The sequence below is a fragment of the Myotis lucifugus genome, unplaced genomic scaffold (genome assembly GCF_000147115.1).
Source record: "Myotis lucifugus unplaced genomic scaffold, Myoluc2.0 scaffold_178, whole genome shotgun sequence".
Classification (NCBI taxonomy): domain Eukaryota; kingdom Metazoa; phylum Chordata; class Mammalia; order Chiroptera; family Vespertilionidae; genus Myotis; species Myotis lucifugus.
Genome location: NW_005871226.1, coordinates 582518 through 610336, shown reverse-complemented (window position 1 = coordinate 610336; position 27819 = coordinate 582518). Strand labels below are relative to the sequence as shown.

The window sequence follows — 27819 nt, the reverse complement described above, 5'->3', positions numbered from 1 at the left end:
TGGGGGGGGGGGGGGCGGGCATGAGATGCTGTCAGCCCCCACAGTCCTGAAATCTACGGGCTACATCAGACCCAGGACCTATGGGATGGACCACCTTCACCGTTGTCGCCAAGGGAAGATGGATCTCCCCTCACACATCCCAACCAAGAAGTTCTGGAGACCTCTGCACCCCCAAAAGATTTACAGTGCCCCCGATCTCTTTTCTCCCTTAGTCCTTCCCAGAAGACCTTCCTGATTTTCCTGTCTGGATTCATTGCCTCTTTGCATTGCTCATCACTAGCAATCCCACACATATTCTCTCTGCATCTCCTCAGTGCCAGAGCCCAGGGACCCCCAGGACTTTGCAATCTGTGCCCCGTGGGCACCCACAGGCCAGCACTGGGGAAGCCTCAGAATGAAATCTCCATTAAGTAGCCTGAGCCAAGAGCTCTAAGACCCCTTCCTGCCATGGCAATCAGGATGCTGTCCTGGGAGGCAGCATTTGGATTGGGCCTTGAAGGATGCAGGATGGGTTCAGAGATCTGGGAAGAGACTGTGGAGTGGAAAGGGGCTCAGATCAGGGGAAATAGGATGTGCAGTGGGAGAGGCCTTGGGGGCCCTGCTGCAAGCTCTGCTCTGGTTCTGGGGGCTGAGAGGAATGCCAGGCATTTCACCCACAATACATATACTTCTTAAGATTCCTGTAAGGTAGGTGTGAGAATCTGAGGTGAAATACGCTGCACACAGTTCCACCCCTAATTTATATTTGGAGCTGATGCCTCCAGAACTCTGTCTAGTCTACTGCGCTTGGTGCTGCTCATGGAAGAATTTGGGCAGAGCAGGGACGAGATCAGCTTTGCCCTTCGGAAAGATTTCCCTGGCAGCGGTGCAGGAGAGGGAGTGCAGAGGAAGAAAGGCCAGTGAGGAGCCCCCTGCAAAGGTACTGGCAGGAGGGGCTGCTGAGATCTTTAGGAGGTGAATGGGCCAAGCTTGGGACCTCTGAGACGCCAAGAGAAGGTGGACTGTTCCTAGTTTTGGGAGGGACACTGGTAGGGAGGGGCAGTGATAACTGTGGGTTGGAGGGACCTGCCCATGTAACCCACATGTAGAATCCACTTGGGCTCTTTGTGACTGCTAATACTGTGAGTAATTTCCCAGGCACTGAAGGTCGACAGGACAGAGATAGAGGCAGAGTCAAGCAACAGGCTATCATCCAGGGTGTTGAGCTGATGCCATAAGGCTGCCATTGCAGACCATACTCAGCTATTGGGGCCAGTTCAGGACTCTGACCCATAGAAAGCTCAACTCAGTTTCTGCCTATCAGGGAAGCATATGCCCCTCCTTATCTTGCCAGCTCCCTGCTGGGGTTCTGAGGAAACAGGCTTGGAATAGGCAAGAGACAGAATGCTTGCATGGGGTTACCCATGACAAATTAGAATTATGCCAAGAAACTCTTTGGGGAATGAGGCTTGAGGGAGAATTGCTTTGGGTTGGCAGTAAAGGATTCCCAGGTAAAGCACCAGTATAAGAGGCTTAGGAGCTCTACCTGGTTTGGCTCAGTGGATAGAGCCTCGGCCTGTGGACTGAAGGGTCCTGGGTTCAATTCTGATCAAGGGCATATGCCTGGGTTGCGGGCTCGACCCCCAGTAGGGGGCATGCAGGAGGCAGCCAATCAATGATTCTCTCTCATCATTGATGTTTCTATCTCTCTCTCCCTCTCCCCTCCTCTCTGAAATCAATAAAAATACTTTTTTAAAAAGGCTTAGGAGACAGTCCTGGGACCCCATTTCCACCCAAGACCCTGGGTATCTGAGTCTGGCTAGGGATCATACACTCTAGGGAAATGGTGGGGCAGAGTGGCATATGACCAGCCCCAACCTATGGTCAGAATCTTGTTTCCTGGATCTCAGAGAAGGTAGTAGTACTGCATGCTTGTATCGCACCTTACAGTTTACAAAGCACCTTCCCAAACATTACTATCCCCTGTCATTCTCGTGATCAACATGATTACTTCTGAGGTTTGCTCATGCTCACACCCAGGCCTCTGGTGCAGCCCCCTTGCCTATATCTCCAGTCTCACTTCCTTCAGCATATCAACACACTCACGTTTCTACCATGTTTAATTTTAAAATTAGAAAAAAGCCCTTGGACCCCAAATCACTTAAATGACTGCCTTCTTTGGCCTTCTTTTAGTAGGGAACCTCCTGTCTCTCCCTCCAGACCCCTCTACTCCTGGCTTTGCCTTGCACTACCTTTCTGAAACCATTCTCTCATAGACATCAGTGAAATCCAGGGCGCGCTCTCCAATCCCAATTCTACCTGGCCCGTTTTTAACACCAGAATTGCACCCACATTCTTGAAAGCCCCCATCTTGTTCCGCAGGGCTTGCCTTCTGGCCTTCCTCCTGCTCCTACACTGTCTCCCAGGCTTCTGAGGCGCTGTTATCCTAGCTCGTTGCTGGGCCCCACCCACACTATCCTTGAATGCTGATGATGCTCAGTCTCTCTTCTTCTCCTCCCTGCCTCCCTCCCTCCTTCCTTCTCCAGTATGTGAGAGATATCTTTCTCTGGTCTTCTCCAAAGTTTACAGTTTACAGCCCTTTTCCCCCAAACAGTCTCCCCCTGTCATGTTAAATGTGTCATGCCCACCCTGTTGTCCCAACCCAGATCCTTCCTTGCCCCCACCCTCTGAACTCCATCTGTATGAAGTTTTGTCAGTTTTTCCTCCCCAATCCTGCCCAGGCCTTCCCACTGGTTCCAAGCTTCAGGCCACTCAGCCTCCATCCTCAGCTGCTTAGCTGCTCCCTATACTGTACCAGGGATGGTGAGAGAAGGGGGTCATGATTAGGGTGGGAGGGGGATTTCTGATCTGAGGGGTAGCCAGGTTGGTGTATACTGGGAGTGGAGGCCGAACAGGGAGCAGGGTGAGGCATGAGAGGCAGGCACCCAGGGCACCAAAGTAAGGAGGTCCTCGCTCTCTCTAGGTCTGAACTTGCTGATCCTGCACTTCTGTTGCGCCCTACGGGACAGATTGGCCAAGAGAGGTAGGTGATAAAGTGCTTTTCTCCACACCTTAGAGCAGGCGCTGAGAGAGTGGAATTTCACAAAGGCAGTGTGGACTGGCTTGGTGGTGAACTTTCCAACCACCTGGGGCTGTAATTCCAGGTGTGGTGGCCAGGTGACTCTGAAGGGCAATAGTTTTGGCAGGCTCCGTCGGGCACAACATTAGAAGTGGGCACCTGGATAGAAGACAGTCTGAGGAATGCTCAAGGGGCTGTGGGGTGCCACCTGGACCCTTTCACCTTGGCAGAGGCGTGCTCTTGGCCTGGTTTCTGATGGGAGTAAGGGGGTAAGAGCCTGAAGGACATTCCTGCCATCTCTGGCACGCGGATTTGAGTGTTTACACTGCTGGGAGGCACTGCTGCAGCCCCTGCCAGGCTGGGTTACAGTATTGGGATCTCCGGGGCAGGCGTTCCCAGGTGCCGGCTGGAGACAAAGGAACCAGGAAGCAGGGTCTCCCGAGCGCAGGTAACCCGAGGCCCTGCTGGCCCTGTTCCTGGGGGCCGGCCTTGGGGGCTGGGGGTGCACGCCCACTGAGGGGCGCGGAGGACTTCACGGTGCACTGAGCAGGGTCAAGGTCCACAGGGAGTGGGAAAGGGGAGTAATCCAGGAAGTCTTCCCGGAGGCAGCGAATTCTTAGGGAGGTTCCGCGGCGCGGGATCTTCCCAGGCTCCGCTGGGTGCGCAGGCCCCGCCCATTCCCGCCCACCTGTGGGAAAGGCAGGCCCCGAGGGAGGCTCGGCGGGCGCCTGCTGCTAGCGGCATCGCGTTCTCCGCCCGGCCTCTGCCGGCTTGGGGTCCTCTTCCGAGGTCCTGGATGCGGGGAGGGGACCCTCCGTGCCAGGGCCCCGTGGCGCCCACTTGGGAAGACCTCTGGGAGAGCTCGTTGGCCACGCGCTGCAGCCGCGGCTCCTGGCTGGCCGCGGGGGCCGGGGCGTGCCCGAGGTGGCCCTGAGGCGCGCTGCAAAGCAGCTGCTGCCCCCGCCCCGCAGCACCCCAGTTCGCTCCTGCGCCTGTCGCCTGGGGGCGCCTGGCACGTGGCAGCTCGGCGAGGTAGGTCCTTCGTTCCTCCCATTTCACAGAGAAGAAAACTGCAGTCCAGGATGGCGCTGCCGGTCTGTCTAAAGTCACTCCGCTGGTTCCGGCCGAGCTCTGACTTCCAGAGGGAGGCGCATGACCCCTGCATACCAGGCCTCCAAGGGTCCCAGGCTTGAGGGCCTGTCGGCCCCCACCCCCTTGGAAAGGCCAGGAGAGGAGCCTGTGCTGGTCGTGAGCCTCCACCTGTGCCCTTGACTGCAACACCCTAGGTTAGGACCCCGCCCACAGTTTTTGGGTAGGGGTGGGCTTCTCTCCCTCCTTTAACTTCTGAGGTTCCCTCTTGGATCCAGGTACTGCTGTCCCCTTCCAGCCCCATCTCCCTGCCCGTGAGGTTGGGATGTAGGGGTCCAGACCCAGGGTAAAGAACCCTACGTTGTGGAGGTTGCAGTAAAGAACTGAGTGGGCCACTGAGTCTGGGAAGCTGGAGGAGGAGGAGTGGGTGAGGAGTGGAATGCAGAGCTGAGCAGATCCGGGAGGGAATGGTGGGTATAGTGTCCTGGGCTTGGGCTTTGTCAGGTGGGCAACATGCAGCTCCCGTTACCAAGGTTATCACTCTTTACCCGAGCCCCATTCCTTCTCCTTGGGTGTCTGGGAATTCCTGTGTCTGTTTTAGGGAAGGGGACACCGAGAGGTAGGGTACAGGTGGTGCTGGGGCTGACTCGGCGGGTGTGGTGCGGTGTGGTGGGCACGGGAGTGGGTCTGACCAATCCTGCTTTCTCACCTATGCCCACAGTGCCCCCCACCACCCCAGCTCAATCATGGCGAAGCTGGAGACACTGCCTGTGCGAGCTGACTCGGGGCGGGATCCCCTCCTGGCCTTTGCCCCACGGCCCTCTGAGCTCGGACCCCCAGATCCTCGTCTGGCCATGGGCAGTGTGGGCAGTGGAGTTGCCCATGCCCAGGAGTTTGCCATGAAGAGTGTGGGCACCCGCACAGGGGGTGGGGGCAGCCAGGGCCCTCGAGCTGGTGGCGGTGGGGCCAGCAGGGAGAGGCCAGGCCGCTACCCGTCTGAGGACAAGGCTCTCGCCAACTCCCTCTACCTCAACGGTGAGCTGCGGGGCAGTGACCACACGGATGTCTGTGGCAATGTGGTGGGCGGCAGTGGTGGCAGCAGCAGTAGCGGCGGCAGTGACAAGGCCCCACCACAGTATCGTGAGCCCAGCCACCCACCTAAGCTCCTGGCCACCTCTGGCAAGCTCGACCAGGTCAGTCCCCAGGGCCTTTTTCTGGGGATGGGAGGTAGCTCAGAGTGGAAGGTGAAGTGGACTTTCTTAGAATTTGGGTTGTGATAGGTGCCAGGATGGAGACTGGACTCGAAGGGTGGGCCTTGGGGGCCAAATCCAGCTGGTGGGTACAGGATAAAAACTTGGCTTGGGTGGGCCATAAGGTAGACACCAGCCCTGAGTGACTCCCGGGATGGAGATCAATGAGGGTGGGAAGTGGGGAAGTCTTGTCCACAGGGAAGAGGCTGGGGTCAAGGCTAAGGCCCCATCCTGATGTCCACTCTCCCTTCTTTGCTTCTACGCAGTGCTCAGAGCCGCTAGTTCGGCCTTCAGCCTTCAAGCCTGTTGTACCCAAGAACTTCCACTCCATGCAGAACTTGTGTCCTCCACAGACCAGCGGGACCCCTGAGGGACGACAGGGCCCTGGGGGCCTCAAGGGTGGACTGGACAAGTCTCGGACCATGACCCCAGCGGGCAGGGGTGGGGGCAGCCTCTCAGACTCAGGCCGGAACTCACTCACAAGCCTGCCCACCTACAGCTCTAACTACAGTCAGCACGTGGCGCCCCTCAGTGCCTCCACCAGCCACATTAACCGCATTGGCACTGCCGGCTATGGTAGTGGCAGTGGCAGTGGCACTGGCAGTAGCGGTGGTGGGTCGGGCTACCAGGACCTGGCCACCTCTGACAGTGGGCGGGCCTCTAGCAAGAGCGGGTCCTCCTCCTCCATGGGGCGGTCGGGCCACCTGGGATCGGGAGAGGGCGGAGGTGGAGGCCTGCCGTTTTCGGCCTGCTCACCACCCTCGCCCAGTGCTCTGATCCAGGATCTAGAGGAGCGGCTGTGGGAGAAAGAGCAGGAGGTGGCCGCTCTGCGCAGGAGCCTGGAGCAGAGCGAGGTGGCGGTGGCCCAGGTTCTGGAGGAGCGGCAGAAAGCGTGGGAGCGCGAGCTGGCCGAGCTGCGGCAGGGCTGCAGCGGGAAGCTGCAGCAGGTGGCCCGCCGTGCCCAGCGTGCTCAGCAGGGCCTACAGCTGCAAGTGTTGCGGCTGCAGCAGGACAAGAAGCAGCTGCAGGAGGAGGCAGCCCGCCTGATGCGACAGCGGGAAGAGCTCGAGGACAAGGTGGCCGCCTGCCAGAAGGAGCAGGCCGACTTCCTGCCCCGGATGGAGGAAACGAAGTGGGAGGTGCGGGTTGGGGGCTTGGGCCTTCTCCCTGTCTCCTCTTCCTTCTGTCCCTGCAGAGAAACCCAGAGCAGTCGGCCCCCATGAGCACAAGGGGAATGGAAGTTGGGGGTGGGGCTCAAGATTGATCAGCAGTTTCTGTGAGGACCACAGAGAGCTGTCCCCGGGCTGGGTGGGATTGGCCACGTATGTCCTGAGTCTGAGGAGGGGGCCCTGTGTGTCACTGCTGCCCTGCTTGATGCCCTGGAGAAGCTGGGTACCTCTGGGGCTGGATAGGGAAGGTGGGGTGAGGTGAGCAGAGCTCTGCCTTCACCTGGCTTCTCCCACCCGACCCTGCCCAGGTGTGCCAGAAAGCCGGGGAGATCTCCCTCCTGAAGCAGCAGCTGAAGGACTCGCAGGCGGATGTGTCCCAGAAGCTGAGTGAGATTGTGGGGCTGCGCTCCCAGCTGCGGGAGGGCCGGGCCTCGCTGCGGGAGAAGGAGGAGCAGCTGCTCAGCCTGAGGGACTCCTTCGGCAGCAAGCAGGCCAGCCTGGAGCTGGCCGAGGGTGAGCTGCCCACCGCCTGCCTCAAGCCGGCACTGACCCCGGTGGACCCCGCCGAGCCGCAGGATGCTCTGGCCACGTGCGAGAGCGACGAGGCCAAGATGCGCCGGCAGGCGGGGGTGGCCGCCGCCGCCTCCTTAGTCTCCTTGGACGGGGAGGTGGATGCTGGTGGGGAGAGCGGGACCAGGGCCCTGCGGCGGGAGGTGGGGCGGCTGCAGGCCGAGCTAGCGGCTGAGCGGCGAGCTCGGGAGCGCCAGGGGGCGAGCTTCGCCGAGGAGCGCCGTGTGTGGCTGGAGGAGAAGGAGAAGGTCATCGAGTACCAGAAGCAGCTGCAGCTGAGCTATGTGGAGATGTACCAGCGCAACCAGCAGCTGGAGCGGCGGCTGCGTGAACGTGGGGCCGCAGGGGGTGCCAGCACACCCACCCCCCAACATGGCGAGGAGAAGAAAGCCTGGACCCCTTCCCGCCTTGAGCGCATCGAGTCCACAGAAATCTGATCCCTGATCTTGGCATGGGACTTTTGACAAATACCCTGTCAAAGGCCAGAGTCCCCCATGTCCCCTCCCACCATCTCTCCTCCCCGGGTTCCCCATATCCCCAGACCAAAGAGGTTCTCAAAGCAGCTGTGGCCAGGTCCCTTCCCTTCCTGCACTGAGTGCCCTTCTAGCTCTACTACTGCCCCTCTGGGCAACCCACTGGGCCCTCCTCCAAGGAGGGAACAGGGAGAGGGCAGAGCGAGCGGGGACGAGGGGCCCAGGCTCCCTTTGTTGGCCCTCCCTTGTTGGAGATGGAGGTGGCAGGCCTGTAGTGCCATGAGGTGCCCCAGCCCCTCATTGGGTCTGGGCTGCTACTGTTGGCTACTCTGTGTCCAGTAATGTTCTCTGTGCTCACCTCCTAGGCCATGTAACCTGAGGGGGTCTGCTGAAACTGATAGACCTTGGGCTCCTGGCCTCTCTCCTTCTTGCACTATTCTCCCTTCCTGGGCAGATTGGCAGGACAAGTGGGAGCAGATGGCCTGCCTGTGGTTGAGAGGGCTACCTGCCCAGCCCCTCCCCACCACGGTCTCTAGGGTTCAGGCCTCAGAGCCTGGCTTGGTCTGAGTGTGTGTCCATAAGTGTATTGAGGGAGGGAAGGGCTGCAGGCTCAGTGTCCAGGAAAGATTTGCCCTCCTGTTCCTGGAAGGGTCGCCTGGAGGCTTCTAAGCTCTCCCTCCCCACATCCCTCCCTGACCACGACCCAAGGGCAATAGCCTCATCTGCTTGGCCTGCCCACACACAGGGCCACTGTCTGGTTCTAACTACAGCTATTAAGTGCTACCTGCCTCTCAGGCACTCCCCTCACCCGTACTGAGGTCACGAGTGTCTGCGATGTCTTCCCCACTCCATTCCCCCAGCCTCCTTCTGCTTTCAGCTCAGAACATCATTGTCACCTCTTCCCTCAAAACTCACCTTTTCTTCCAGTAGAAATTTCTGCTTGATATCTGGTGCATTCACTGCCCACTTCCAAGCTCCACTGGGCCCAAACCTGAGCCTGAGGCCCTTGTTTTGGGGGGTGGTTGTGATTGCCCTTGAAAGACAAGGCTGACCTTTGGGTCCCCAGGGCCCTGAGGTAGCCCAGGAAAGGCCTGACCTGGCCATCAGTGGGGTTGGGGCACCTAATGTGACTTCCTCCTGTATGGGCCCTCTCAGAGTCCGTCTCCCCAAGGTAGGAAGGGAAAGGCAAATTTCTAATTCACCAGCAATAAAAATTGGAGGAGGCTTGGCCCTTAGCCCTTGTATTTCTCTTTTCACTCTCTTCCTCCCACTCCCAAGACTAGTTTTGGGGACTGGGTGGAGAGAGCTGGCAACTACTGTGAGCAAGTCCTCTAACCCCTGACCAGCCTCCTCCCATGACTGGTGACTGTTTAACAAGCTGTGCAGCCCCCATGAAAACAGGAGTGCCTCTCTGGCCTCTATCTCTTTGCACAGCCCCTTCCTGTGGCCCTCACCAGATCTCTGAACTGGGTTGGGGCGGGGGGGCCATGCTGGCAATCACTGCCTATTCCACTCACCCCTCAGTGGACCTGTCCCAGAATCTGGGCCTGGGCCAGAGGGGCAGGGGGAACAGAAGGCATTAGTAGAAGAAAAAAAGAAAAAAATATTAACAGACTCAGCTTTGGGACTTCCAACCACAAAAGAAATTATATATAAATATATATAAATATATATCTCTACCATATGTGATGGAAAGACTTTGTTTTCTTTTCCCAAAGAAATAAAATGGAGAAAGCCTCTTGAGTGGCATTCTTTGACTTGTTTGTGTCTTTGCAGGTGAGGGGGTGTGGAGGGCAAAGCTGGAGTAAACATTTCCCAGGGGAGGCGTGAGACAAGGTGTTCACTGGGCCATGCATGCCAAGAGGTTGGCTCAAAGTCCAAGCTCCTCCATAGTGCCCAGGAGGAGTCGTAGTCCCACATTTCTGGCCAGTGGGGCATTCTCTTCAGAGTTTCAAGCTGGTTCCAGCTCAAAATCTGGACACCAGGCTGCTGGCCAAAAAGACAGATGATGCAGGATAGCTAGATGCAGCCTGTAGTGGCCTGAGCCACCTTATAGCAATGGGCTGATGTTTGAGGGTAGAATACATATTAATGAGTCTAAGAACCAGTTTGTAATTGGTGGTGAGGGCCAAAAGGCAGAAATGACCCAAGTGTGCTGCAAGAAGAGAGTCGTCCTTTGAGGTTAAGTGATGTCCTTTATGATAATTTTTTCTGGGACTCTTACCAAGCCCCCGCCCCCCAATCAAGAATGTATTAGGTGCCCTGGCAGTATGACTCAGTTGGTTGAGGGTTGTCCCATGCACTGAGAGGTTGCCAGTCGATTCCCAGTCACGGCACATGCCTGGGTTGCAGGTTTGATCTCCAATAGGGGGCGTGCAGGAGGCAGCTTATCGATGTTTCTCTCCCTTCCTCTCTTTCTAAAATCAAAAAATTAAAAAAAAAGAGACTCCATAGTTCAGATTTTTAAAAAAGACTATTATGCTACAAGCAACCCAACCTGATTTACAGGACCTAACACAGTGGCTTATTTATTCTTACCTGACAAGTCTGGTAGGCATTCTGCGTGTCATAGGTGTTGGTTCATCAAGGACTTAGACTGTTTATCCTCTTACTTTCACATTCTTGCTGTGTACACCATGCCACAGGTGGCTGCCACAGCTCCAAGAAGGCATTGAGACAGCACTACTTTATCATGAAATAAAAGCTTTCCCAGAACCCTACTCGCATGTTTTCCTTTAAATTTTGTTTGCCAAGACTTAGTCACATGTTCTTTCCATTTTAAGGGAGGCTGGGACATTGAGTATTTGTCAAAGAACAATAGGATTGCCTTGGCTGCCTCTGAGCAATGTGGTCCATCCCCTGGGGATGGGCCCTCTGCTCTCTCTGAGTTCTGCAGGCAAAGACAGAATCATAATCAACAATTAACTGTGTGCCCTGGTCTGGCCCAAGTGAGAGAACCTCCCTGAGCAGTGGTGTCAGTCGTCTGAGGCCCCAAATGTTCACACCCAGGCAAGCAGTGCCCTCTGCAGAGCTCAGGCGTTGGAATGCCAGGCTTGCCCACCTCTTCCCTTGCAGTGAAGTATCCTGCCTACATTAGTCTTGTCTCCTGGACAAGATGGTGCCCAGGAGGGAGTATTAATTCTCAGGTCTCCTTTCTAGCCCTTAAGATCAGCGGATGAGCCTGGCTGACATGGCTCAGTGGTTGAGCCTGGATCTATGAACCAGGAGGTCACAGTTCCATTCCCAGTCAGGGCACATGCCCAGGTTGCAGGCTCGACCCCCAGTGTGGATCCCCACTGTAGGAGGCAGCCGATCAATGATTCTTTCTCATCATTGATGTTTCTATCTCTCTTTCCCAAATGAATGAATGAATGAGTGGATGAGCAGCCAAGGCACTGACAAGGTATGATGATCCTGACCAGCAGCTCTCTGGTGCCCCAGGAAAGGCTGTCTAGGGCAGGCCCTCCTGAAAGCTCTCGGTGGAGCCTCTTCCTTGCCTAGTTTTGCCCATACCATCTCAAGTATGAGCCCCCTACTTAGGAAGGTGGAGGATCACCCTGGCTCCTCCATCATAGTACTGGCCTCCTCAAGCTCCAGCTCCTCACATCCATTTCTCCATCTACCCATCACTAAATCTTCTCTTGGGAGAACTTTATGATTACATTTCTTTTAAATGTATGATTATCCTCATTATACAGACAAGAAACTAGGCTTAGAGAGTTTATGTGATTTTCCCAAGGCCATAACACCCTGAGGAGTGGTGCACTGGTTCTCAACCTTCTGGCCCTTTAAATACAGTTCCTCATGTTGTGACCCAACCATAAAATTATTTTCGTTGCTACTTCATAATTGTAATCTTGCTACTGTTATGAATCGTAATGTAAATATCTGATATGCAGGATGGTCTTAGGCGACCCCTGTGAAAGGGTCGTTCTACCGCCAAAGGGGTCGCGACCCACAGGTTGAGAACCGCTGAGCGGTCGGGATTCGAATCGAACCTGTGCCTTGGCTATTAAATTACTTCCAGAGTGGTGTGTCTTTGGCTTATCCCGTGGAGCTGGTAGCCAAATTCTTTAGCCCCAGCCAAGTTCTATATCCGGTTCCGCCGCCCCCCCCCCCCCCCGCCCCCGCCCCGACCCCCCTGACCACCAATTCTTCAACATCGTCCTTCAGTGGAAAACGTCCTTGAAAAAAACGCTAAAAGAGTTTTGAGCCTCGGTGGCACCCGTCCTTCGCGCATCATCCGGAAGTAGCGGGCAGTTGGCCGGAAGTGGGGCTGTGCAGGCCAAGTGTACCTGGAGGAGTCGCCGAGTTGCCGCACTCCGCGGGATCTGTGATCTGTAATTGTGGTGTCCGCGCTGGCCGGGCCCAGGTGAGTGGCGGCGGCTGGGTAGAAGGTCGCACTGGCCTCTCCGTGCAAACCTGGTCCGTGGCCCGCCCCTCCTGGCCGGCCCAGGGCCCGCGCGCCAAGGCCGTGCCTCTCTGCACTTCTCCGTCCGTGTGCCGGGCGCTTCTCACAGGCCCGGCTCTAGAGAGAACCTTGGCGACCCCAGCCACTCCGGAGTTCTGTGACCTTGCGAGCGGCTTACCCGAACCTGTATTTCTCAGCTGTGAGCCAGAGAGAATAACAGTACTCGTCTCCCAGACCTGTGGTGAGAGTGTAGCGAGACGCACCTCATCACACGTAGGCATCTTGAAGATTCCGATTTTGTAGGTCGGGTGGGGCCTGGTGAGGCTGATGCTGCTGTTCCTCGGGCCACACTTTGAGCAGTATTTTGCTTAGTACCTGGGATGGGGTGAGTCTTCAATAAATAGCAAACGGTGTTTTGTGGTGCTGTGTTTTTTGTTTTAAGTATCTGTTGCACAAGCCTACCTAAGGATAGCATGGATGCCCCACTCCCTTTCTCTCTCCAGGAGTAAGACAAGTGATTACCTTTTCTCTTCATGTACAAACCCTGACACAGCTCTTCCGCCCTGACTCAGGAAGCTTTGGGCCCTGTCTATGCAGTTAGGTTATGCCGAGGTGATTCTTGATTGCGCACTCGCTGTAGATGCTCGGACGGTGCTCATCCGTGGAGCTGGTCGCCAAGGTCTTTAGCACCAGCGCAGCTCATGTTTTATGCTTGAGTATGTGTTGCTGCTGTAATATGAATGCATGTTTTCCGTTCTTTGAGTAGTTATAACAGCTACCTTTCCAGAACTAGATTCTGCAACTCGCTGCTCTGAATGGCGCTGGGATGAGTGTACTACTGCCTGATAGAACAAAATGAAACCGGATCCGGGGCCTTTGGGCCCGGGGCTGGGAAGGAGACCCCCCCAGACCCGGGGGTGGGTGGCTGCGGACTTGGCCCTTTTCCCAGGGGGGCTGAGGGCCGACTCCACTTTTCCCCTAAAAAACAACAACAAAACAAAACCCTGGAGACTCAGTGCCATCTATAGTACAACTGGGAAAGTGAGGCCTTTGTCAGTTACGCAGGTCTAATTTGTCAGTTTGGCTTTCTTCCCAATTCATTGGCTTACTTTTATTTCTCTTACTTTCGTTTTGGATTTATTTTTCGATTCCCCAGTACGGCCTTGTCATTCATCATGTAAGTCAGTCAACTTTGATATTAAAGAATTTTGAAGTTCCCCCTTCACTTGCCTGAAATACCGTGTTGTGCAGCCTTGCAAATTTAGGAAAACCGATTTAAAATCAAGTGTTTGATGGAGTTAACACTGATAGGTACTTGGACCATTTATTTGGGGATTTGTCCACATAATTGGGTACAGCTACTTCTCTCTCTACTAGTTCCATTCAGATGGGCTGAGAGAACATGAGTTTCTGCTTTTTGTTACAGTGAGATTTTTTAACGACGAGTCTTATGGACCCTTTAAGAGTGGTGACTCTAGCAGAATTATCTGTGGGGCCTTGCCAGACTATATCTACCCAGGCCCTTCTTGTCATTCTGATAGAGAAAAAGTAGAGTTTTAGAAGGGGAGGAGAAGGCTATGAACGCTAAAAGAGTTTCATAGATTATTGTGATGTGCATGGAACCTAGAATGAAGTAGAGGGGATAGGCTGTTAGACTAGATTTTGGTTTACACTAGTGCTTTACCTTCCTGTAAGCTGTGTTCCTGTGTGGAACTAAGCATAGAAGAGTCTAGCCCAGTTAGCATCTGTATTAACAGCTAGGGGTCCATACCGTCAGCCTCTAAACTCTCACCATGGGCTTAAAGCTTTGTAAACCGATCAGGAGACTCCAGCACCTAGAAAAAGTTAGTTGTTTTAATTCTTAGGGTTGCCCAATAAATTATTTGCTAAGGTAAGAATGGGTTTTGAAGTATCCATTTATTTGTGGCAATTTCATCAGGATATAAGAGGTTTAAATCTTTCTAGCAGAAAGATCAGAAATCAGAGTTAAGGGATGAGATCTGATAACTGGTAAATTGAAAATGCTGAGGGTGTTATATACTTAATCTACAGTTAGCATGGCTGCCTTCTTCCTCCTGGCTCTCTCACTTCTGGACTATAGTTTAAAATGAAGCTATTCGGCCTTGCTCAGACCTGTACCTGGAAGGCAGAAAGGTAAGATTCCTTACTCCTATGAAATCACATGATTCAGGGTGATTTGGGCAGTGCTGTTCAGAACAGCCATGCTCCAGGGGTCTCTGAGGTTCCACTCTGGTTAATAACCCCTAAAGCGGAGGTAGGGAGCAGGGTATACTTGGGGCACTTAAACTAGGAAAGGGGCTTTGTGAAATGATGCCACATATCTTTGAATCTTCATAGAGGCATCAGGAGTTATTGGGCATCTCATGGTGTTCTCAGCTTTCTAATGGATTCTCTGGGAGTCCTTAAGTAAGCAGGAACTAACTCAGCTGTGTTTTCTCTACCTGGGTAACACATCCTTACCTCTTTTTCTTCCCACATTTTACTTTGTTGTTCTATATCTAGTATTTCTTTCCTTTTCTGCAGTATTTGAGACCCAACTTCCAAAGTGGTCACATTTCATACCTATATATACTAGAGGCCCCGTGCACGAAATTCATGCATGGGGGGTGGGGAGGGGTCCCCTCAGCCCAGCCTGCACCCTCTCCAATCCGGGACCCCTCGGGGGATGTCCAACTGCCGGTTTAGGCCTATCCCGGGGATCGGGCCTAAATGGGCAGTCGGACATCCCTCTCATAATCCTGGACCGCTGGCTCCTAATCACTCACCTGCCTGCTTGCCTGGTTGCCCCTAACTGCCTCTGCGTGCTGGCCTGGTCACCCCTAACTGCTTCCCCTGCTGGCCTGGTCGCCCCTAACTGCCCCCCCTGCTGGCCTGGTCTCCCCTAACTGCCCCCCCTGCTGGCCTGGTCGCCCCACATAGCCTGCTTGTTCAGTCGTTTGGTTGTTCCTCACTAACCCCCCCTGCCGGCCTGGTCATTGGCAGCCATCTTGTGAGGGCGTGAGGGTTAATTTGCATATTATCTCTATTATATAGGATGGTGTCTAGGCACTTAACACTAAAAGTTCTGTGATGAAAAAGTAAGTAGCTACTGTTTGTTTGTTATTTGCAGTTTGGCTCTGCATGCCTCTAAGATTATTTTGTTATCATTTCTGCCCATTCTGTGGGCATCCATAGAGAAGTTCTAAAGACAATAAAAAGTGCTTGCACTGGGAATAACTTTTCAACATTTTCCTTGAATATTAAGGTTACTTTCTCTGTTCACTGATTGTCTTCTTGATTAATAATACCTTAATCTTCTGTTAGCACATGCATTTTATAAATTTAAATTTTGTCAGTTATACATGGATATAGTTTACACAGTCAAATAATTCAATAGAATTTATAACACTAAATAGTAATTTCCTCTTTCTCTCCCTTTATTTTTGTTTCCTAGAGGCACTTTAAACTATGTGTCTGTTTCTTTTAGCATTTATCAGTATATTTCTGAATAACATATTTGTGTTGCTTTTTTTTTATTTCTAGGAGATCAAATCAATAGCTATAAAAATCTCTTTACTTCTTTATTGAGGCTCTAGGTCTCTTGTATCACTGCCCACTTTCCCTAATCATCTTCACCTCCCTTTATCTTCTGAATATAGTTTGCTCATATTTCTTTTAAAATATATTTTTATTGATTTCACAGCGGAAGGGAGAGGAGAGATCGAAACATCAATGATGAGAGAGGATCACTGATTGGCTGCCTCCTGCACGCCCCCCACTGGGGACTGAGCTTGAAATCTGCACATGTGCCCTTGGCCGGAATTGAACCTGGGACCCTTCAGTCCATAGGCTGACACTCTATCCACTGAGCCAAACCAGCCAGGGCTAGTTTGCCCATATTTTTAAAAATATTTATTGATTTGAGAGAGAGAGAGAGAGAAATTGATTTGTTCCACTTATTTCTACATTCATTGGTTTATTCTTTTGTTTGTTTTTTGTTAATCCTCACCCGAGGATATTTTTTCCATTGACTTTTTTTTTTTTTTAAATGTATTTTATTGATTTTTTACAGAGAGGAAGGGAGAGAGATAGAGAGTTAGAAACATCGATGAGAGAGAAACATCGATCAGCTGCCTCCTGCACATCTCCCACTGGGGATGTGCCTGCAACCCAGGTACATGCCCTTGACCGGAATCAAACCTGGGACCTTTCAGTCCGCAGGCCGACGCTCTATCCACTGAGCCAAACCGGTTTCGGCTCCATTGACTTTTTCTTTTAAATATTTTTATTGATTTCAGAGAGGAAGGGAGAGGGAGAAGGAGAGAGAGATAGAAAGAAAGATAGAAACATGAATGAGAGAGAACCAGTGATCGGCTACCTCCTGCATGCCCCATACTGGGGATGAGCCTGCAACCCAGGCATGTGCCCTGACCTGGAATCAAACTGTGACCTCCTAGTTCATAGGTTGACACTCAACAACTGAGCCATGCTGGCTGGGCCATTGATTTTTTTTTTTTTAGAGAGAATGGAAAGGGGAGAGGGGGGGAAAGAGAGAAACATCAATGTGAGAGAGACACATTGATTGGTTGCCTCCCTCAAGTGCCTTGACTAGGGCCGGGGATGAAACCTGCAATCCAGGTACATGACCTTGACCAGAAATCAAACCCGTGACCTTTTGGTGCACAGGACAATGCTCCCTGAGCAACACCAGCCAGGGCAATGGTTGATTCTTATATACCCTGACCGGAGATCAAACCAGCAATCAGTTGAATCGGGAAGATGCTCTAACCAACTGAGCTACTTGGCCAGGGCCAGTTTACTCAAAATTTTTAGTTAGGTTGATATTCAAGGTTTATATTAATAAGATTATGTAAATATTATTTACAGTTGAGCAGGGAGTATACTATAACATTTTTTTATCTTGTACAACTTTTTTGTTTTCCTGGAGTTAATTTTTGTTATTGTTAATTGGTTCGGTTTTCTGTCTCCTTACCTCAGATTATCAGTTAGAAGTGTAAATCTGCTTTCCCCGGTAATAACCATCTTCTCCAGCATGAACTGCTTACTCTTTATGTCTGCTCACAGCTCTAGTCCTAGAATCTTTTTTATTTTTAAAACCTCGCCTGAGGATATTTTTCCACTGATTTTTAGAGAGAGTGAAAGAGAGAGGAAAAGACAGAGAGAAATATTGATGTAGTGGTTACCTCCTGCACCCACCTGGACCAGGGCCCGGCCAGGGGAGGAGCCTGCAACTGAGGTACATGCCCTTGACCGGAATCGAACCCAGGACCCTTTAGTCCTCAGGCCAATGCTCTATCCACTGAGCCAAACCGTTAGGGCAGCGGTTCTCAACCTGTGGGTCGCGACCCCTTTGGGGGTCGAATGACCCTTTCACAGGGGTCGCCTAAGACCATCGGAAAACACATATATAATTACATATTGTTTTTGTGATTAATCACTATGCTTTAATTATGTTCAATTTGTAACAATGAAAATACATCCTGCATGTCAGATATTTACATTACGATTCATAACAGTAGCAAAATTACAGTTATGAAGTAGCAACGAAAATAATTTTATGGTTGGGGGTACCACAACATGAGGAACTGTATTAAAGGGTCATGGCATTAGGAAGGTTGAGAACCACTGGGTTAGGGCGTCCTGGAATCTTTTTTCATCTTTATCCTGGGGTTTTCCTTTGCTTCTCTCCTATGCTGAACTCTAAATTCTGGATCGCATATCTCTCTTTCCAACTTTCAGGTCTTCAGATGTGACCTCTTTGCTTTGATACTGGGGGCATGTTGTAAACCCTCACCTTTATATAGATTTCCCTCTTTGAGGTCTTTTCTTTGTTCTTTTTGTGAGTAGTATAATCTAACCATAGTGATAGTTAGGATCCCAGACCATTAAAGGTGGGTGGGGCTTTTGACCTCGTCAGGCTCTAATCCTCTAGCTCTCTGGCATCCTAGAGATTGTTCAGTGTCTTCCCTACTTCCCTGTCTGAAATTTGACTCCTCTCTTGTCTCTCCAGTATACCAGCAGTGTTAGCTTTGGAATGAATCAGACAATCCTTGATGTCAAACCCACTGTGTGCCTTGGCTGTGTAACCTTTGGCAGGTTTCTTAATCTTGTGAAGTCCTCTTTTCCTCATCAACAATAGGGAGATGATAAAACCTACCTTACAGAAATGTTATAAGGATTGGAATCAATGCAGATAAAATAGCTCATAAAATGCTTGGCACAGAGGAAGCCCTAAGAAAAGTGTGGCTCTTTTTTCCATATTGGGACTTTGCTTGCATTTTTAAAAATGAAAAAAGTGCCACATTAATTCAAAACATGGGAGGTACACCAGTCAGACATTGATGTTCTAGGAAATGATTCTAGTTACTTTGAAGACCATGCATAGTAATTTTATTAAGTATTGTTAGGTAGTATTAATTGAAGTAATTTAAATGCACTTTTAAAAAAATATTTTTATTGATTTTTTTACAGAGAGGAAGGGAGAGGGATAGAGAGCTAGAAACATCGATGAGAGAGAAACATCGATCAGCTGCCTCCTGCACACCTCCCACTGGGGATGTGCCCGCAACCAAGGTACATGCACTTGACCGGAATTGAACCTGGGACCCCCCAGTCCGCAGGCCGACGCTCTATCCACTGAGCCAAACCGTCAGGGCTAAATACACTTTTTAAATTATAATTTATAAAGGTATTAGTTAAATTAATCCATATATTCTTCTGTATTATCACTTTTAACCCCCCAAAGTGGGGGAAAAAGTTAATTTAGCAAAGATATAACAAAGTCTCTTCTCACAAAGAAGCAGTGTATTTTAGGTGATGGCACTCATTTGTGTTCTGTTTGTTCCACTGATATTTGTATGTACTTTTTTATGTACTGTGATGTCTGCTACACAGTTATTCTGTAAACCAGCCTCCTCCTTCTGGATGAACATTTGTTTTTTGTGTGGTTTTTTTTTATAGTTTTTTGTTTAGATAGCACAGCTATTTTTGTAAAAAAACATTTTGTCTTTTTTTTTTTTTTAGTTATTTCTTTAGATCTAGTTCCCAAGATGAGATGAAGGACTACAGATATGAATAGTTTATGACTTTAGTTGCACATTGTGTTGGACTAAATTTACATTCCAGGGTCCAAAACAGGTCGTCTTCTTTTTTTTTTTTAATATATTTTTTATTGATTTCAGACAGGAAGGGAGATGGGGAGAGAGATAGAATCATCAATGATAAGAGAGAATCGTTGATTGGCTGCCTCCTACATGCCCCACACTGGAGATCGAGCCCACAACTTGGTCATGTGCCCTGACTGGGAATTGAACCGTGACCTCCTGGTTCACAGGTCAGCAACGCTCAACCACTGAGCCATGCTGGTCGGGCCAAAACAGGTCTTCTTAAAAGCCCTGTTCTGTCAACTGGAGAGTCCCATTACTTGCTCTCTCTTTTGTTTCCACCATGCCTGTGCTGCAGTATTAATTGAGATTCCTAATGACTGTTTTGAGGCATAAATCTTCAATTATCATCTAAATATTAAAGGAAAATATAAAATTTAAGTATAATTTTCCTAATGTTTTCTAATTTTTAAAAAGTTGGCCACCTGCATTTGTAGGAATAAACTTTATGTAAAGGAAAAAATAGTAAATATTTTATGCTTTGCAGGCCATATATTTTCTGCCACAATGGCTCAATTTTGCTCTTATAGAGAAAAAAAGTAGTTATCAACAATAATGAATGGCCCTTGCTATGTTCAGATGATAATACTTTGCTTACAAAAATAGGTGGAGGGCTAGATTTGAGCCATAGTTTGCTGATACCTGGTCTATGGCATCTGAACCCATAGATTGAAACTTGGTGTGCAGAATGGGTCCACAGGCCACAGTAGAGAACCAAATGTATAATGATTTCATGTGAAATAATTCTGCTCTGCTTCACAAAGAAATTGGAAGCACACATTCCTGCCATCCAGAGAAGCCTTTCTAGCTGACTTACCTGAACAAAGCCACTAAACCGCCCTGTGAGCTCTGGAAGGAAGGGGCTGATGGGAGGTGGGCAGGCATTTCAGAAAGTCATTCTGCTTCCATCAGAACCCTCAAGGGATTTTCTGCAACACCGGCCCTATCTGGTCCATATTTTGGCAGCTCAGGGCTCCCTGGATTTTGCTTGTCAGGCTTTGGCATTTCTTAAGTGGAAGGAAAGACAAGCGTTTAGAGAAAGCAAGAGTTGCCCAGCTGGTGTGGCTCAGTGGTTGATTGTCAACCCATGAACCAGGAGGTCATGGTTTGATTCCTGGTCAGGGCATATGCCTGGGTTGAGGGCTTGATCTCCAGGTGGGGTGCAGGAGTCACTGATCAATAATTCTCTCTCATCATTGATGTTTCTGTCTCCCTCTTCCTTCCTCTCTAAAATCAATAAAAATATATTTTGAAAAAGTTTTGTACTTTGGGAATAGGAAGGGTTATTTTGAGTATAATTAATTAAACTTTATACCCAAAACCCTCTTTTTACTTTTGGTATATGCATAGCAGCTTTTACCAACTTTTTTATTCTCTACATGTGTCTTTTATTCATTGATATCACAGAGATGGAATAGGTTGCTCACTTTTGTTCCCAGTTGTTATTTTTTTAATTTTTAAAAACTAATCCTCACCCAAGGATAATTTTCCATTGATTTTTAGAGAGAGTGAAAGGGAAGGAGACAGACAGAAACATCTATGTGATTGGTTGCCTTCCACATGGGCCCCAGTCAGGCCGGGATTAAGCCTGCAACCAAGGTTAGTACCCTTGACCGGAATTGAACCTGGGACCAACCCTTCAGTTTGCAGTCTGACACTCTATCACTAAGCCAAACCAGTTAGGGCTCCAGTTTTCTTTTTGAAAATTAGCTTTTCTTCCTGTTGGAAGTTAGCAGAGCAACTCTCTCTTCTCTGACCATCACTACATTTACCATAAAGGAAGTCTAGAGGTCAGAGGAAGTACAGAAGGAAGTCTGGACTGAGCAGCATTCTGGAGAACTGCCTAATAGTACCCTGGTTTTGAGGTTTTCTTGTGTCTTTATGCAAGTCACAGAGTTTATCCTTGATGTATGCTGTCTTGTGGTTTGGGCATTCACTAGTGTTGTATTTAAGTGGACAGCAAAGTTTTAGCCCATTATGTATAATGTGTAAATGTTGATATTGTGATAGGTGGAAGCCACTTATTCTTCATCTATCCTTTTTTCAGTATCTGGCACCAATTCTGGCCCAGTCATTTGTGATCCATGACTCTTAGGATATGCCGAAGATTTCCAGGCAGTTTCTGTGGAACGCCTTCCTGTCCAGCTCTAATCAAGCACCATATAAACAAGAAATTGCCCGGTCAGACCTGTGAGGACTGTGTTCTGACTGCCAAAACGATCAGTATTGACACCAGAATGGCAGCCACTCTTAAGTTATTAAAACCGTTAGGAAATCGAGTATTTTGCAGTCCTTTTGCCTACAGTGCAACCCAAAGTGTGGCATATTGGAATGTGGGAAGCTACACACGGCACAGGGGACAGGACCCTCCAGAACACAGTAATCTCTGCCATCCTGCCAAAAAAGTTGAGAACATTTGTAGCACCTCCTCTTCTCAGAGGATCCTGACAACCAGCAGTGCCCTCCTAGGTTTGGAATTCAGCAGGGCTTCTGCCTCTAAAGCCAGCACATGGAAACTGGGCTCACCTAGGGCCATGAAAGTTGATGAAGAGGATATAGAAGTTTTTGATTCCTTTGAAGACCCCCGAGTTTTCCTGCAGCTAAGACCAGAGTACCAGCTTCACAGCTATAACAAATCTGAGCCTTGTCAGCCCCTATCTGTTTCAGAAGGTGAACTAATTTTGCACAAAGTCACAGTTTATCAAGATAATCTCCAGCCTAAAATCATTGCCGATTACTTCTGTAAGCTGAGCTCTATGCCTGCAGAACAACATCCTGTTTTGCTGTCTAGTGCCAAATTTGCATTACTCTGCCAGCTGAGTGTGAAAAACATACAGCTCTTTGATACCCTCGATCTGATCAATATTTTAAAAGCATTTGTCAGTTTAGGAATCCCTCACTCCCACGCAATGCTAGATGTGTATGAAACCAGATTTTGCCATAAAGTATGGGATATGAGTCTGGATCAACTACTCATGGTTGCTGATCTCTGGCGATACTTGGGCCGCAGAGTACCTCGGTTTTTAAAAATCTTTTTTAGTTACCTTAATTTGCACTGGAACGACCTATCCTTGTCTCAGCTGATTCACTTGATTTATATTATAGGTGAAAGTCGTCAGGTACCCCAGGACCTAATGCAAAAACTGGAATCATTGATCCTCAAGTATATAGATTTTATCAATATAGAGGAGGCTGGTGCAATCTGTTTGGGTTTCTTTAAATCAAGTAGTGGTCTCTCAGAATTTGTCATGCGGAAAATTGGAGACTTGGTGTGTGCTGATATGCAGCACCTGAGTAGTTATGCCTTGGTAAACATTCTTAAAATGTTCCGTTTCACTCATGTGGATCATGTAAATTTCATGAAGCAATTTGGGCAGATTGCTCCTCAACGAATTCCTTCCCTGGGAGTTCAGGGTGTCATGCACTTGACTCTTGCCTGCTCTGCCTTACGTTTCCTAGATGAAGGGGTAATGAATGCTGTGGCTGCTTCTTTGCCTCCCAGAGTATCATACTGTCGAAGTAAAGATGTTGCCAAGTTTCTGTGGTCATTTGGAACTCTGAATTATAAGCCACCCAATGCAGAAGAGTTTTATTCGAGCCTGATAAATGAGATTCACAGAAAGATGCCTGAGTTCAACCATTACCCAGAACACCTGCTCACTTGCCTGTTGGGCCTGGCATTTTCTGAGTACTTTCCAATTGAGCTCATCAATTTTGCTTTGAGTCCAGGGTTTGTCAGGTTAGCTCGGGAGAGAACTAAGTTTGAACTCACTAAGGAGCTGTATACTCTTGATGGTTCAGTTGGCATTGAGTGTCCAGATTACAGAGGCAACCGTCTTAGTTCTTACCTTCAGCAAGAGGGGTCAGAAATACTGTGGAATGCAGCTAGGAAGGATATGTGCTCAAAACCTGAATTCCTAGAAGCTCTCTTTTTACTTGAGACCATGTTGGGTGGGCCCCAGTACATTAAGCACCATATGATTTTGCCCCATACCCGATCTTCTGACTTAGAGGTCCGGCTTGATGTTAATATGAAGGCATTGCCATTTAACAGAGAAGCCATACCCTCTGAAGATTTACTAGCCAAATTAAGGCTCAAGCATGTGGGAATCAGTCTTACAGATGATTTGATGCATCAGCTACTAAAGGGGAAATCAGGAGGGCATCTCCAGGGGAAAATTGAGTCAGAGACTGGGCAACACCCCATGGAATTAGAGAAGAAGGCAGCCATGCCCTCAGAGGCCTCTCTTTACAATGTGGCAGACGGATTGGGGGCTATGGAGATGGCTGGCCAATGCCCGCCAGCCTGTATGCAGGCCCCACAAGTGAAGCTGGCTATTCAGTTGACAAACAAGAACCAGTATTGCTATGGTTCTAGAGATCTGCTTGGATTGCACAATATGAAGAGGCGGCAGCTGAATCGGCTTGGGTACCGTGTAGTAGAGTTATCCCACTGGGAATGGCTCCCACTACTGAAACGAACTCGCTTTGAAAAGCTGGCGTTCCTCCATGAGAAAGTGTTCACCTCTGCTCTCTGAAGGACCTTTGGGCATTTCTGCGTATAAATGCTGTAGATATACACTGTACTAGGTATTGTGAAATAGTTATAAAAGCCAGAATGTAGGTTTGTAATAAAATTATCTCTTGAGGAGACCCAATTGTGTTCTTGTCTATGGCAGATTGAAGGTAGTATATGTTATTGTGAATTAATTGTAACCTAATTTGTGCAGGTAAATAACAAACATCTTAAAATGTCCTATTTTCAATTTCTCATTTTTCTCTGTTTACCAGCCTTATCTCATAGTTATTTTGAATATTTAGGATAAAAGTATAGTCAGACATTATCTAAAGCCAATTTTTAAAAATTAGTTTTCAGCCCTGGTTGATGTGGCTCAGTTGGTTGAGCATTATTCCATGCACCTAGAGGCCACTGGTTCAATTCCCAATCAGGGCAAGTGCCTGGTTGCCGGCTTGATTCCCAGTAGGGGGTGTTCGGGAGTAAGCCGATTGATGGTTCTCTCTCATTGATGTTTTGCTCTCTCCCTCTCCCTTACCCTCTCTAAAACCAATAAAAACATTTAAATAATAATAATAAATAATAAAAATTGGTTTTTATATACTTTGCTATAAAATAAGAATCTCTCTATATAAAACCCTAATATGCAAATAGACCAAATGGCAGAACAACCTGTCGCTATTATGTGCCCTGACCACGAGGGGGCGCATGTGGAACATGGGCATCAGCAGCAGGCGGCAGAGCGCGGAACATGGTGGGCATTGGCTGTAGCGGGATGATGGAACAGGTGAGTGGGGGTGCCAGACCAAGGCAGGGCACTGGTCGCTGTCATCGGGGTGAGCCTCTGATGGTTACTGAAAATTCTTTGTTCCCGCATGCTGCGGTCCTGCTGGATGCTCACGCCTGCTGCCGACACTGGCCCCACTCTCACCTGCTGCTGGTGCCTGGCGCCAGCCCTGATCGCTTGGCGCTGTCAGCGGGTACGAGTGGCGGCTGCTGGCCCTGATTGCACCTTAGAGCTTCCCCACCTCCCCCTGCTCTTGAGGGGCATTCAGGGCTGGCAGCTGCCTCTTGCACCCGCTGCTGGCGCTGGAGCAGCTACTCGCACCCGATCACCTTCCCCTGCTCCTGAGGGGCAGTCGGGACAGCAGCTGCTGCTCGCATCCGCTGATGGCTCCAGCCCTGCTCGCACCTGCTGCTTGGGCTGGCCCCAATGGCTCTGCGCTGTCAGTGGGTGTGAGCGGGACTGGTACCTCAGCACGTGGGAGCAGTGGTGGCGGGAGCGGGGCTGCCGGCAGACAGGACCGGGGGTTGTAGCGGGAGGGGCCGGGTGGGGGCGCAGAGGATGGGCCAAGACCTGCCCCTGTGCCCACCGCAGCCTTGCGGCCCACAGTTCCTTTCAAGGTGCACGATTTTGTGCACTGGGCCCCTAGTCTTATATAACTTCACTTATATTTCAGGATTTCCCCGCATGCATGTTTTTTTCTTCACACCCTCCAAAATTAAAGTCCTTCTTATTCTTGTTTAGATTTGGTTGGTTGTCCCTAGTTGCTGATTCTTCGTGCTTTAAAAAGCCATTTCAGAATTAGTGAGCTTACTATCTTCCTCTTAGCCCCCTCTTCTGCATTTTGACTTCTTTTTTACCCCTGGAATATTTTCTCCCTAAAATTGAACTTAGAAGAGTAGAATTATATGAGTGCCTGTGGAATCAGAGGTTCTCAAATATGACCAGGCAGAATGTTTTTCATGGCAAGTAGCTCAGATGAGAAGGAAACTTATTACTGCTCTTAACAGAAGCAGTCTAAGGCAGTGGTTGGCAAACTGCGGCTCGAGAGCCACATGCGGCTCTTTGGCCCCTTGAGTGTGGCTCTTCCACAAAATACCACGTGCGGGCGCGCACGTACAGTGCGATTGAAACTTCGTGGCCCATGCGCAGAAGTCGGTATTTTGTGGAAGAGCCACACTCAAGGGGCCAAAGAGCCTCATGTGGCTCGCGAGCCGCAGTTTGCCGACCACTGGTAAGGGGCTTCAGGTTTGGTTGTATTAAAGCCACAGGTTGTATTAGAGCCAATTTATGATTGTATATATGTAACAATACAAGTAACATTTGTAAACATTGGGGAGTCTGTGAGAATTTCTCTTAAAAAGGATCCCTCCCATCATTATCTAGGTCTCCTCTCAAAGATCAATTTTTAGCCCTACCTGGTTTGGCTCAGTGGATAGATTGTCAGTCCTGGGTTCGATTCCAATCAAGAGCACATGCTCACATGCCCGGGTTTTGGGCTCGATCCCCAGTGGGGGATGTGCAGGAGGCAGCCAATCAATGATTCTCTCATCATTTGGTGTTTCTATCTCTCCTCCTTCCCTCTCTGAAATCAATACATATATATATATATATATATATATATTTTTTTTAAGAGGGTTTGGCCCTGGCTGTGTGGGTCAGTTGGAGCATCATCCCATACACTGAAAGGTTGTAGGTTCAATTCCCAGTGTGGGCACATACCCAGGTTGTGGGTTTGATCCCTGGTCAAGGTGTGTGTGGGAGAAAACTGATTGATGTTTCTCACATTGATGTTTCTCTACCTCTCCCTCTCTCTCTCTTAAATCAATGAAAACATATCCTAAATAAAAAGAGGGTTTGTATGTCAGTTGCTGGAGAGAGAACAATTAAGACAAGAACTGAAAAATCACCAATGAATTTGGTAACCAGGATATTACCAATGACCTTAACAATAGTTTGAATTGAATTGTCGGCAGAAACCAGATTGCACACCTGTTGGATGAGAGTTAAGGGCTGGGTTGCAAATGTTGAAGCAATTCCTTGAAAACTTATGAAGAGGAGATGAAAACTTTAGCAGGATTTAGACTAGGACTAGGATTGCTGGATAAAATACAGGTTGCCTAGTTAAATTAAGTTTCAGATAAGCAATGAATAATGTTTTGTGGTAAATTACACATAAAATTGGCCATTTTAAACAAAGTATACAATTCAGTAATATTTTAGTACATTGATATTGTGCAACCAATCATCACTATTTAGTTCCGGAACATTTTCTTCGCCCCAAAAGAAAACTCCATACCCATTAAGCAGTCACTCTACGTTATTCTCTTTCCCCAGACCCTGGCAACTACTAATCTGCTTTCTGTCTATGGATTTACCTATTCTGAATATTTTTTAAAATGGAATTATATAATATGTACCTTTTTTTTTTTTTTGTCTGCCTTCTTTTATGTAGCATAATGTTTTCAAGGTCCATCCATGTTATAGCATATACCAGTTCTTTATTCTTTTCTATGGCTGAATAATTTTCCATTGGGTGGATATACCATATCCATCCGTTGATGGGCACTGGATTGTTTTGGCTATTATAAATAGTGTTGCTGTGAATATTTATGTGCAAGGTTTTGTTTGAACACCTGTTTTCAGTACATTTGGGTATTTTTACCTAGGGGTGAAATTGCTGGGTCATATGTTAATTCTATATTTAACTTTCCTACAGTGGCTGTACCATTTTAAATTCCCAACAGCAGTGTACTAGGGTTACAGTTTTGCTAACACTTGCACTTGCTATTTTCTGTATTTTTAAAAATATTCTGGTAGTTCTGAAGTGGTTTTGATTTGTATTTCCCTGGTGACTAATGGTATTTAGCATCTTTCAATCTTTTTTTAAAAAAATATATATTTTATTGATTTTTTACAGAGAGGAAGGGAGAGGAACATCAATGAGAGAAAAACATCGATCAGCTGCCTCCTGCACACCCCTTATTGGGGATGTGCCCACAACCAAGGTACATGCCCTTGACCAGAATTGAACCTGGGACCCTTCATTCCGCAGGCCGTCGCTCTGTTCACTGAGCCAAACTGGTTAGGGCTCAATCTTTTTTTTTTTTATCCTCACCTAAGGATATGTTTTTATTGATTTTAGAGAGGAAAGAGGAGAGAGAGAGAGAAAAACAAACAAACAAACAAACACCACAGCAATCAGTTGCCTCCCATACATGCCCCAACCAGGGATCTAACCCTCAACCTGGATGAGTACCCTGGGTGGGAGTCAAATCCGAAACCTTTTGGTGTACAGGATGATGCTCCATCCAA

General features: G+C 49.0%; 3 protein-coding genes across 22 annotated transcripts in view; all 3 read left to right on the top strand.

Annotated features, from left to right (window-relative positions):
- The window catches only part of LZTS3 (leucine zipper tumor suppressor family member 3), a 10183-nt gene extending 825 nt beyond the window's left edge, over positions 1-9358 (top strand). Inside the window, exons 2-8 of one of the 7 annotated variants that reach the window (XM_023760272.1) lie at positions 213-919; positions 2963-3022; positions 3144-3506; positions 4120-4344; positions 4869-5340; positions 5664-6536; positions 6875-9358. In XM_023760272.1, coding sequence (XP_023616040.1) covers positions 4894-5340; positions 5664-6536; positions 6875-7573 — 2019 coding nt within the window. In that variant the 5' untranslated portion in view covers positions 213-919; positions 2963-3022; positions 3144-3506; positions 4120-4344; positions 4869-4893 and the 3' untranslated portion in view covers positions 7574-9358. The other 6 variants (XM_014462330.2, XM_023760271.1, XM_023760273.1 and 3 more) reach the window with 6 other exon arrangements.
- Positions 9359-11873: 2515 nt separating this feature from the next.
- Positions 11874-27819, top strand: part of UBOX5 (U-box domain containing 5) — a 39563-nt gene continuing 23617 nt past the window's right edge. For 3 of the 11 annotated variants that reach the window (XM_023760264.1, XM_023760263.1, XM_023760252.1), the window contains exons 1-2: positions 11934-11981; positions 14073-14174. The gene's annotated coding sequence lies outside the window, so the exon portion shown is untranslated. Of the gene's footprint in view, positions 11982-14072; positions 14175-15074; positions 15119-27819 lie in introns of those variants that run through there. The other 8 variants (XM_023760253.1, XM_023760256.1, XM_023760255.1 and 5 more) reach the window with 8 other exon arrangements.
- Positions 11885-23959, top strand: FASTKD5 (FAST kinase domains 5). Of its 4 annotated transcripts, none has more exons than XM_023760250.1 (3): positions 11920-11981; positions 14073-14174; positions 21252-23959. In XM_023760250.1, the coding sequence occupies exon 3, from the start codon at positions 21289-21291 to the stop codon at positions 23740-23742; it is 2454 nt and encodes an 817-aa protein (XP_023616018.1). In that variant the 5' UTR covers positions 11920-11981; positions 14073-14174; positions 21252-21288; the 3' UTR covers positions 23743-23959. The 4 variants fall into 4 exon arrangements, with proteins under 4 accessions (XP_006096460.1, XP_023616018.1, XP_014317808.1 ...); XM_014462322.2 differs by lacking the exon at positions 11920-11981 and adding an exon at positions 15075-15118 and having other exon boundaries at positions 14114-14174; XM_006096398.3 differs by lacking the exon at positions 14073-14174 and having other exon boundaries at positions 11885-11981.